We start from the raw sequence: 12,930 nt of genomic DNA, 5'->3' as shown, positions 1-12,930 counted from the left end.
CAAGTCGGTAGGATGATGATTACAGATGTCATCACGGCAGGTGTTGTGCGATAATGTGTAGGCTTGTGCATGGACGAGATGTTGTTAGAGAAAACTAGTAACTCCAGGTAAGTGAGTAGATCACAAATGTAAATTGTTGTGGTGATATGGTCGAAGCACACACAAATTCTGATAAATCACAATGGTGATGATGATAGTTCAATTTGTCAATGAAGGTGTACACATGGCAGGTGCAATGTAACTTAGCAGTGTACAAGTAGATTGATAGCCACGACCCAATAAAGCAATTTCAAACATGAACAGTTCTAGGTTACAATGAGGTGGCAACTGGTGGCCAAAATAGTGCGCAATAGTCACTGAGAAAAGAAATCACAATGGTGTAGATTTCAAATGATGAGAGGAAATTACAAGGGTTGATGTAATTCCAGGAAGAATTGTCATGGACAAGCTTCTTCGAAATCCTGGATGCAGGATAAATTGTAACCTTGCTTAGTAACTAGTTCAATGCAGAAATGTCTGATGCATAAGTAATGTTTTTAATGCATTGAGTGTAATGGAACTATATATTTTCTTGATGATTGAAAATTGTCAGTTGCTGACAAAAATGTTCTTGCAAGTGAGAGATTGCAAATAAAGTTCATGATGAAACAAATAACCTAACATGTATCATTTGGACACAGCTAGAATTGAATACAGAAAATAAAGTTCTTCTGAGCTTTCTTCCAGTAAAAATAGTTCATTCTGGATATTATTGTTGTTGGATCAACAGTTCTTCAGAATTAGAAGCACAAATTTGATAAATGTCGAAATTCGAAGTTGAGGGACAAAGCACATTGCGTGCGAGTAATGTAGTTCGGTTACTTACAAGTTTTTCGACACAAATAATGATGGATGTTGAAAACTAGAATACCACATCGAGAATAGATATTTGTGAATCGATGAGACACATTTTCAATGCGAATTTGTCACTTTTAGATTAAAAAGGATAAATTTGAAACTTGGAAATACACTTTCTTCAGCCATTCCATCGAGAGGAGCAGGAGGATCTCAGCCTACAACTGTGTGAAACAATGAACCCCACCAGCAGAAAAATGGCAAATATAAATGAATAATGCTAAAATAGGCTAAAATAGGACTAATGCTGAACTAAGTATAATAAATCTAATTGATAAATCTATTGAAATGACAAACTTGACAAATAAAAATTAAAACTATCAAAATCGACAGGGTAAGCCAGGGCAACTGTGAACACAAGCACCAGCGCTCCAAGCGGCAGCAACCAAAACAAGTGGTGACACACAAGCACCAGCGCTCCAAGAGGTGGCAACCAAAACAAGTGGTGACTGCAAATGCCAGATTTAACATAAGGTCCCCCCTTGAGGCATCAAGGATGTCTCAAAAGAAAAAAGTGAGCAAATAAAAACAACAATTATGTTAAATCTGGTGATTAGAGAGGCTCATGACAGGAGCAGGAGGCATAAACCAAATTTTGATACAAGGTATCTACAAGAAAATGTGCCTAGACAAAAGACAAGTCAAATGACAAAAATAGACAAGATCGAACAAAAATACACTTTCTGCTGAAATGGCAGATATATTTAAAAATGATGCAGAATCACTAATGGGAAACAAATTCAAAGGACTTAATCGAAATATGCAGATAATCTAATTACTAAATAGACAAGAAATTCCAAATAGAAGGAAGATATGAATATGATGATAAAAACTAACAATATTGCAAATTGATGATAATGAAGGAGCAATGCTAGCGTCCGATGCCACACCATTGGACGAATAAATGAATGAAAGGATGATTAGACACAATACAAAAATCAGATAAATGCTAAAAAATGAGCATCTGCCAACAAGCCGTCGGTAAAAGCCAATGTAAAAAAAAAGGCAAATATAATTGAGAATATGCAAATAAGACATAAGCGATAACTACCCTAATCTAATTCTTCTTCTTGAGGCAGAGGAGCGATGCTAGAGATAGCACGCTTGAAAAGTCTAGTTTCCATAAGTACTGTAACAATGCACACCTTCTGGTCTTTTCCAGGGTGTAGTTCAACAATGCGTGCTAAACGCCATGTAGAAGGAACAGTGCCAGGATCTTTGAGTAATACGATGGTGTCCACCTTGAGATTTTCAGATTCCTCAGTCCATTTTGCTTTAGTTTGTAGGGTAACGAGATATTCCGTTGACCATTTTTTCCAGAGCTCTTTCATAGCTAGAGCGAGATTTTTCCAGCACGAACGATGATCTATATGAGTTGTCTCAGGTAGTGGAAATGGAAGTGCGGTAATGGGCCTTCCAATAAGAAAATGTCCGGGAAAAATATATTGCAGGTCTTCAGGGTCCTCAGAAAGAGGGACAAGAGGCCTGGAATTCAAAATTGCTTCCACTTGAGCAGAGAATGTTGTTGCATCTTCATAGTCCAATATTTTGTTGAATGAAATAGTTTTGAAAACATGCTTGAAGTTTTTTATCGCATTCTCCCACAATCCACCGAAGTGAGGTGCTCGTGGAGGGATAAAACACCAGGAAATGTTGAACAATGTCGCAAAATTTTGAATTTCAGACTGTGATCGTTCATTCGCAAAGAAATCGCAGAGTTCTTTCAATTCATTGTTAGCGCCTACGAAGGTAGTGGCATTATCGGAAGAAATTGAAAACGGTATACCACAACGTGAGGTGAATCAAATAAGTGCGTCAATGAATCTTTTAGTTGATAACTCAGAGACAACTTCAACATGCACAGCACGAGTTGCCATACATACAAAGACTGCAAGATATATGCTTTAGAGTAAGTACGTGACTTAGCAGTACCTAATCTCAAATTCAATTTACTTCAATTTACGTACTTACTCTAAAGCGTATCTTGCAGTCTTTGTATGTATGGCAACTCGCGCTGTGCATGTGAAACAATGAACCCACCAGCAGAAAAATGGCAAATATAAATGAATAATGCTAAAATAGGCTAAAATAGGACTAATGCTGAACTAAGTATAATAAATCTAATTGATAAATCTATTGAAATGACAAACTTGACGAATAAAAATTAAAACTATCAAAATCGACAGGGTATGCCAGGGCAACTGTGAACACAAGCACCAGCGCTCCAAGCGGCAGCAACCAAAACAAGTGGTGACACACAAGCACCAGTGCTCCAAGAGGTGGCGACCAAAACAAGTGGTGACTGCAAATGCCAGATTTAACACAGCCATTAACTCAAAACCGGAAAAAAATTGACTTAGAACGTTTTTGCATACATCAATTCAAATAATGTAGATAGTGTATTACCGTGTAGTTCTTATTCTGCCCGGCACAACTATCGCAGAATATTACCAGTTTACAAACAGTTGTAGGCAGAATAGTAGAAACAAAATGTTCAATCATGGAGCACACATCATCAGCTCCCTTTTTAGCAACTGATTCGTCATAAGTATAAAATACTGATGTTTGATCTGATAGGATATGAATATTGAACAAAATAAAATCTAATTGTTGTTTGTAGTACACATCCTTTGTAGTAATATTGGGAGTATGTAAATTTTTTTGAAAATCCATAGTAATGGCTTCCATGTCATGACTCTTTCTTGCTTTCTTTTTGTACATTGATTTCAATTGATAAAAGTTTTCACTTTTACTTAAATGAAGTTTATCGTCTATTCCTAATCTATCTAAGTCATTTTGAATCGAAACTTTATCCCCTTCAGTTGCAGTAGCAATGGATTGTTCATAGGCAGCTCTTTCGGACTTATTAGAGTCACAAGTACTACAAGTATCTTTACGTGGGTACCCAAATGAGAAATTAAAGCCTGTATTGAATTTGTCCCTGAATGTGTCATATGATACAATATTATTCAGATTTAAGTCTTGATACATCAACCACAATTTTGATATATTGAGCTCTTCCGGTAAATATATTTTGTCACTATCTTTAAGTGAATAATGTGATTTTCTGCCTTTCAAGGTGTCAATACACAGGTTAGGCCGGCCGCACACCAGATACGGCGTGGCATGGCATGGCGCGGCAAGACGTTTTGCCTTGCCGCGCCACGCCCGATGGTTAAGAGCAGCATGTGGCGCAGCACGGTACGGCAAAGCAATTTGAGGAGACGCTCAGTGGATTGAAGAATTCAGACAAGTGAACTCGTGTGTTTTATACATTGATACATATTTCGTGAAATCAGTTTTCAGTCTGTGACACGTGAAAATGAACGCAGAAGAAGAAGAGGCGACTGTAATAGCGTTGTGGTACTTCCTTAAGTCAATAGATGATTCCCCCAAGAGACAAATCTGGGTGCATCCTATCAATGAAAAACGTAACATAAAACTGTTTATTGCAGAGCTAAGAGCAGATCCGGAAAAGTTTTATAATTATTGTCGTATGAAACCGGCAACGTTTGATTTCATTCTTGGATTAATTTCTCCATCCATCCAAAAACAAAACACCAACTATAGGCTGAGCATAACTCCAGAAGAACGACTACTGATCACATTAAGGTAAGATTATTTTTATTGACCTATAATGACCTATAATTCGTTCATGTAGTATCCCCTAAAAATCGAATAATTACTTAAAATGTATAAAATAACCTGTGGTAGTAAGTAGTAGGTAGTAGTAATAACAACCTCGGGTAGTAAGTTTTCAATCGTTACAAATGCTATTTTTATTGAGAAAACAATACAAAATATTCGTGGTCAATCATGGAAATTGATGATATTGTTGACCGTTAGTTGTACCATCATTACAGTTGACGTCATGCAACTGGTTAATCAGAGGAAAGAACTGATGGTTCAACGTTGAGCTTGAGGACGAAGCCACTGAAGCAGGGGACGGAGTGTAGCAACTCTGCTCACTATCTTGATCATCCAACAGGCTATGCAATTTTGCCATGACCGATGATTTGAAGAGGCGTTGTCTTTTTGGAGAAAGCGTTTCGGCTTCAGAAACTAAACTTTTAAAAAATGTTAACATTGCACTATCAGATTTTTCCTCTCCAGCTTTACGTTTTTCTGTGACAGTTTTTAGGTATTCCACCATTGGTGCAGCCACTATATCTGCTGTAGTTCTTCTTTGTTTTTTTGAGGGGTTAAAGCTGTAATGAGCCCCCCTAAGTAAGCACTTTGTTTATCAAACGAATCTAGTTCATTAAACTCTCTTATTATTCTACGTCTGTCATCTAAAGGAACATTTTCAAAGCATTTTAATCTTTGGCATTTGCAATCATCACCTGTAATATGACTATTCAACCTGATTTTCTTCATAACATCTTTCACACGACCATAGCTTTTCCTCTTCTTTGATGATTTGGAGATGACTCATGTGTCATCTTCATTCGAGCTTTGTCCACTTTCCAAATCACTTTCCATCACAACTTAATTGAAATACTTTAAAATAGACAAAGGAACTAACTAAACATAGAATTTTACTTTGAATTAAACGAATTCAACAAGTACAACCGTTTACGCGATCACGCCATTTGAAGCACTGCATGCACTCCGCACAGCTAAGCAGTGGACTGCTTATGATTAAATTACAACTGATGCCACTGGGGAGTTGAGTAAACATGCGCCACTTCACCGGAGAATGAATGAGAATTGATAGTAGTGAAGTAATAACCAGGAGGACCAGAGCCTTGTTCCCTTATCATCAGATGAGAGAGCAAGGTTCAAGAATTGAAGTAAAGAGCAGGCATCATTCAATAATAAAACAGATTTAACAATATAATATTTATTGATGATAATAGTAATAAATTTTAATGAGGGAAGCTCCCGGGCTTCAATAGTAAAACGATTACAAATATTGAATATATGCCATAGAGGATGGTCAAAAATAGATATGCTATATAATCCAAAAATATTATTAAGATGGCATTCGGTGCCCAAAATTGAAAATTAATCCAAAGTATCTGTGAACAGAAATACAGTATTGAAAAATAGTATAAAAGTAGTAATATTTATTAGCAAATTAAAAAATCAGTAATGTAAGTAAAATTTGGAATATTTAAACTGTAGGCTATTAATTGATATTGAAAATAAATAACTGAATTAGGAATGATTGAATCTGAGAAGTAATTTAATTGATTTGGTAACAATTGAAACTAGAAAAAATAACCATAAATTAATCAATCAAAACGTCTAAAACTGCTTTGACTTAATGAAATAAATTATTGAAATGAAAAAGCTTATTAAGCTTAAGTATCACCAAAGGATGATACAAAATGAGTCAAATATAATTTATGCATTAATATACAAATGCCTGTGAAAATAAGTAGTCTAAATAATAAAAATTATTTAAAATGACTGGCAAAAATCTCTAGGCCAGCTATTAGAATAGTTCAAATTCAATGTAATAAATTTGTAGTAGGTCTGAGCAGGTAATTTCAAAATGGCTGGCAAATCTCCAGGCCAGCTATGAGAATAACTATTATTCAAATGTCTCAAATCGGTAATAGAATTGTAGTAAATATAATCAGGTAAATAAGTTAATAAAAGGAACAGATACCGCCTTTCAAGTGTACTGCCGTCCAATCTCAATGTCCAGAGAAATTTGAATATCAGGAACCAGGGTTGAGTAAGGAGATTTAGTGAGATTTGAAATTCAGGAACCAGAGTTTCAGCAAGGATGATGTACCATGGAGAGAATAATGTAGTTTTTAAAGATGAATAATCGTTCAAAGTTGGAATGTCTCAAAAATTGTAAGCACTGATAACATGAAAAATCGTGATGCACAAAATGTATGTCAATGCAGGCTAGGCTTGCTAAAATTGAGTCCTAGTATTGTAAGTCCTGATGAAGTGAACCAAATCAATGATTTGTATGTCTTGTTGAATAAAGATATGTAAAGTTCTCAAAATAATTGATAATAATAAATATTGCTAGTTCGAATTTCAACTTGTTTGAAATCCGTAATAGGTTAGAGTTCTGAATGAGAATACGTCACCAAACGATGTTGTAGAAACTAGAAATTGGCAAGTAATTGTTGAAAATCACTGAGAAATGAGACACCGCTCATGAATTTTGACTTGAATACATAGGTAATTGTTTGAAAAGATTAGATGAATTAGTTAGAATCAGCTTTGCAGTCGCTGAAAGAGATTTCAATTTATTTATTCACACACACACACACACACACACATAAGATACATCAATATGAAATAAAAATAATTACATCAATAAAAAAACATTACAGTATAAAACAAATAACATAAATATGAGAACACATTACAATATTAGAAGGCAATTTCTACATGTTATGTGGTGAAGAAGGGTAGAGGATCAAAAGTTCTTCCAACTATGGCTATCCATGTCATAGGAAGGCTTTTGATCCTTGGAATTTTTGGAAAGGATTGGGAAGGGGATGTGATAGAGCACAAGTAGGGGAAGTGAGCGCACTAATCAGAAAAGTTCTCTGTTAACTTATTATAGTTCTCAAAGGCAGGGCCGGATCTAGACAATTTTTGAGGGGGGGCAAACTAAAATTTGCCTCCCCTCCCCCTCTTCACCCACAAAAAAATCCCTCACAAATTAAACAAAAATGGAACAGGTAAACAAATAAATTAAGAAAAGTTGAGATAGTTTTTATAAAGTATTATAATTCATACAAATATTCACACTATAAATAATGGTATGTAGGTCGTAGTAGTATAGACTTTAGATGCATCATAACTTAATCTCTAATGATTACTTTACGACTCTTTTTGGAGGCAAATTCTTTGATCACTTTATCAAAACTAATGTTTGAGGCTCGCTTGTGTTCAATGGTAATAATGCTAAGATCAGTGAGTCTTTGTTGAGACATAGAACTTCTTAGGTGATTTTTGACCAACTTGAGCTTGCTGAAACTCCTTTCTCCGGTAGCAACCGATACTGGTAGTGTGAGGAATATTTTAAGTCCTGTTGTGATATTCGGGTACATTTCTTCCAGCTTGTTCTTTAAAATGAGTTCTAATGAAGTGGAAGCACTAGACGTTTTCAATTTATTATCCACTCCTAATGCAAAGCCTTTGAAACTTTCAATTTCAGATATCAACTCCTTTTTGTTCAAGTCTTCCTTATATGTGTCTGCCAACTCACCAGCTTTGAGTTTCAAGTTCTCTAAGCTCATTTCATTAATTTGGCTGCCATTCAAAAACCCAAACTTATCATTTATATTCTGCAATGATTTAAATCTGTTGCTCATTTCCATGATTAACCTATCCGAAATTTGCAGCATGGATGTAATGAACAGCTCTTCAGGGGTGTGGGTTACAGCTTCATCTTCATCTTCACAAAGTTCGTCATACATTTTTTTCCTTTTCCTCTTCCTTTTTTCTGTGAATTCTGGAGATATATCATTCATTTGTGCAATCAACTTTGCTTCAGAAAGTGCTTCAGACTGTGAATACTCTCGTGAAGTTTTCAGAAACTGACAAAGTCCTAGAATGTTTCTGGAAGTCTGGTCAACTGTTAAGTCTTCTCTTTGTAGAAGCTTATCAACACTATCAATCTTTTTCAGTTGTGAATACCAAAAACAACACAAAACAATAAATTCAAAAGTTTTCAACTTGTTAAGCAAAGATTTAGATTCTGATTTTGAGTCAGATGATGAGAAAGGGTGATCTAGGATTTCTTCTAGTGCCTCTATGACTTTGCCAGAGTGTTTGTACACAGCTTCAACAGCCTCGATTCTAGCAGACCATCTAGTTTTACTTTGTGATTTCAGAGTTCATTAAAATTTCCCATCGTGAAGTGGAAGCAACAAAAAAATTGTATAAACTCCCCAAAGTTCCAAAAAAGCTTTGTGCTTCAACTGAAGCGTCTGCTGCATGTACTCCTACCAGATTCAACGAATGGGCTACACAGGGCACAAAATAGGCTAGTTCATTTTTCTCTAGAATTCTAGCCTGTACCCCTTTGTACTTCCCAGCCATGTTGGCTCCATTATCATAAGACTGTCCTCTACAATTTTTCATATTAAGCCCATCTTTTTCAACTTTTTCAAGAATTTCTTGTGTAAGTCCTTCGCCTGTTTTGTTGCTTACTGTAAAAAATCCAAAAAACTTTCTTCAATCTCTGAGCTGTTTGGTTTGACATATCGAAGGATTTCAGTCATTTGTTCATTGTGACTGATATCAGGAGTGCAGTCAAATATCAATGAATAATACTTTGCATTGTTAATGTCCTTGATGATATCTGTTCTGATTTCGGTTGCTATAATATTTAGAAATTCATCCTGTATTTGATGTGAAAAGTAGGAAACCTGACCTTTCTTATGTCGCTCAATATGTTGACAAAGATGCACATTGTACCTCGATATAAGGTCAATGGTGTTTAAAAAAGATCCACTTTCTGGAGCACCAAAATCTTTAGTTTCATGTGTTCCTCTAAAAGATTTGCCTTGTTTAGCTAGGAACAAGATAGCATCAACTATGCTGTGCAAGACAGATTTCCAATGAGATATTTCTTTGTTTATTTGATCTTGCAAGTTTTTGTCAATACCCCCTTTCCCTGGTAAAAGATTAGCCTCTAGAGCCCTCCATTGACCAAAGCAGTTTTGATGGTATGGTGCAGTGTCATGATCAGGTATTTTGTCACTTAGTTTCTTCCATGAAACAAATCCTTCTTTTTTGCAAAGTGAAGATAACTTAGCTTCTGTTAATGGTATTGTATTAGAAAACAACCTACATGGAATACAGTATAAAGCATTACGAGTTTCACTGTAACCTAACCACGACCTTTTAACTTTAGTTCCATTTCCTAACTTTCTTGTAAACCAGCCTTTTGTCAGGGTTCGGCCTTCTCGTAAGCTTTTAGAAAGGTCAGGTTTGTATTCATTTTCCACTCTAATTTTTACAATATAGCACCTTTGAGAGTCAGAAATTGTTTCTGGCCAGGTGTCAGGGTCGTTGAAATTAAAATCAAAATCACATGTAGTTTTAGAAGCCGATGGGGACGAGTCTTGATTATGACCAGAGCTAGAGGTCTCAGGATCAGGAAGTGAAGGTGACTGTGACATTTCATCTTCATGATTTAATTTTTCTTCATCAGCTGAACTGGACTCAGAAGCGGCGACAGTAGTATTTGTAGTACTGGGCACAAACGAGGGTTTATTATCATCTGTAAAAAACGCAAACAAATAATATAATTCACGTTATTTGTGCTAAAAATATCAGAGTTTAGAGTTGAGCTGAAAATGAGCGGCTAGAGGGAGTATAGTATAGGGTTAAAACAAAATAAATAGATTTTCTTTGAAACCATCTGTTTCAATGATATTTGTATTCAAAGATTTCGAATGGCTGCCATTTTGTTTTTAAAGGAAGAAAAACAATGATATTTTTCCTGATTCTACTTTTATTATCTCAACCTGTATACCCAAATTCAATTCCATATGTTGAAGGATTTCAAACAAAAATAAAAAGTTTTCTGTGAAAAATAGAAAATGGCAACTAGTGGCTAAAGTAAGTCAAAATCGTCCATATAAACCAAAAGTGTAAAGCCAACCCCGCATTTTCTAACAAAAAGCTTTATTGTAAATCAGCTGGTACTTGCTTATTTGTTCGAACTTATATTATAAAACTGTACCAAATAATTATTTTAAAACTAAATCACCATATTATAATGAAATTATATACGATTTTAGATCAAGTACATGTGAGCCAAATTTTATAAAATCAAATAGAAATAGGTCAATGATTTCAGCCATTGTTGTGTTCTCAGAGAGACTAACAAACGTGTTTTATATGTTTTTCTGAGAAAAATAATCAAACTAATTATAAGTTTTAAAATGTTAAAGAACAAATTAAAAAGCTTACCGTTTCCAATACATAGAATTCCTGATGTCCCTGCTCCATGGCTGTCAAAAATAGGTATTTCTTCTTTTCCTTTTCCAGACTGTGCGTTGTCCAACTGAGGTTTTCGACCATCCATGTTATATTAAACAACAAGGCAACAGTAAAAAGAAGTAAACATTACGTTATTACCAGTGCAATAACAGATAATTGAATTAAGTATGTAGAAGGAAAAAACTAAACAACAGCAGAAAACACGAAACACAGTAGTTGCACTCTTGCAAACTTGCACTTAGCAAAGCAGCAAAAGATGCTTCAGTGTTGCCACTTGTCAGATACCACAATCCCAGAGGCTGTTTTTCCCCACATTCGATTGAAAATTCCCCCACATTTCAATATTTATCCTCTTATCAGTAATATTGAAGTACCCATGTATCTAGTATAAGTGAAAAAGTCATAGAAAATACAAGAATTAGTAAAATATATTTTCAAATTGAGTAATTCTTTTATTTAAAAATTTACTCTAAGAGTAAAAATTTACCTTTCAACTAGGCGAAAATTCCCCACATCTGGCAACACTGATTGGGGGCAGCATGGCAGTGAGGCTGGCATTGAGTGGGATGGCGATCAGCTAAAATTGTAAACAAACTTTGCTGTGCTGCTTATTATGCTATTAGGGCTCTCACTCGCTCAGTGTTTTCTACTCGTTGCAATAGATTTATATTGATTGCTATTGTAAAATTATAATTATTGTTTGATTATTACATTATGCAGTTTTGAAATTACTTAATTGACGTTACTTATGACGTTTGGCTCGTTTCATTAAAAACTTTTACAAACTGTATTAAACAAATTTTCTGCAACCAGAAATTTGCCGCCCCTCAACCCTGCTGCCTGGGGCAACCGCCCCCTCTGCCCCCCCCCTTGTTCCGGCCCTGCTCAAAGGTAGAAGTAGTTAATTTTGATCCAAGCATTGATATCTGTTTTTACTTTTTTTGTTATCTTGGCACAGCTAATAATTTGTTCAGGAATTTTATTTATAATTTTAGTGCTTAAATATATGAGTTGTCTTCTAATATGTTCAATGTTAGTATGATAGATTATGTACTTATTTGAGGTGGGCCTTAAATTGTATTGATTATTGATAGTATTATTAGTGCAAATGAAATTATTTTTATATTTAAATATATACTTCACTACATTCATTACATACAACTGTCTAACTGTCAACACGTTAAACTCTTCAAAAGTCAGGTTGTTTAGGCTTATTTAAGATTGTTTTAATGATTGATTTTTGAATTATGAAAAGCTCTTCCAAGTGGGAATTATAACAGCCCCCCCATACTGAAATACCATACTGAATTATGGACTGTACCAGTGCAAAGTATACCATTTTAGATGACTTGAGTTTAGAATTTTTTTTGCTTCGTAGAATTTATAAGAAAGATATCTGATTCTTTTGCATAAAAATTTGATATGGATGTCCCACTTCAAATATTCATCTATTATGACGCCTAGATATTTTGTGCTTGTTACTCTTTTTATTATGGAACAAGTGCAGTTATTAAAGTTCATGTTGCAGTTTGAATGTAGTCTCAGATTCATATTTTCGTCAGGTTTGCCAGTTGTATTGAGTGCAAAGGTGATGTAATTGGTTTTATCAATGTTCAAGCTCAAAGTGTTTTTGTCTAACCATTTTTTAATGAGAAAACAATTCTGTTCTGCAATTTCATGAGCCTCGATCCACGATTTTCCTTAGAAAACAGCTGCAGTGTCATCTGCGAATGATATAGTTGTTGAGTTTTTTAGTTTCAGGCTCAGTAAATCATTCACATAAATAATAAAAAGGATTTGTGAAAGTACAGTTCCCTGAGGCAACCCATAAGAGGTCATTTTAGAGTATCAGTACATCCATTTATTGTTAAAGACTGTGTTCTATCTCTCAAATAGCTTTTAATTAATTCTAGAAAAATTCCCCTGAAGCCATATTTCTCGAGTTTATTGTAAAAGGAGTAATGTGGAATATTATCAAAAGCTTTTTTGATATACAAGAAAACCGCTATAGATTTGTAATTGGAATTCAGGTTTTGGGAAACAGTATTAGCAAATTTAATTAATGCATCTTCCGTACTCTTCTCAGCCTGAAATCCAAAT

At 34.9% G+C, this 12,930-nt stretch overlaps 1 protein-coding gene across 1 annotated transcript; it reads right to left on the bottom strand.

Annotated features, from left to right (window-relative positions):
* Positions 1-7,836: 7,836 nt before the first annotated feature.
* LOC120355978 lies at positions 7,837-10,915 on the bottom strand (the record flags this gene model as incomplete). The annotated part of the gene is made up of 3 exons (XM_039444753.1): positions 10,801-10,915; positions 9,298-10,105; positions 7,837-8,127 (listed from the first exon to the last, which is right to left on the bottom strand). Coding segments are annotated over exons 1-3 (1,214 nt in total), but the record flags the coding sequence as incomplete, so codon positions are not given.
* Between the last annotated feature and the right edge of the window lie 2,015 nt (positions 10,916-12,930).

The sequence above is a fragment of the Nilaparvata lugens genome, unplaced genomic scaffold (genome assembly GCF_014356525.2).
Source record: "Nilaparvata lugens isolate BPH unplaced genomic scaffold, ASM1435652v1 scaffold5417, whole genome shotgun sequence".
NCBI lineage: Eukaryota > Metazoa > Arthropoda > Insecta > Hemiptera > Delphacidae > Nilaparvata > Nilaparvata lugens.
The sequence above is the reverse complement of the archived record's forward strand: the minus strand, read 5'-3'. Positions and strand labels throughout refer to the sequence as shown.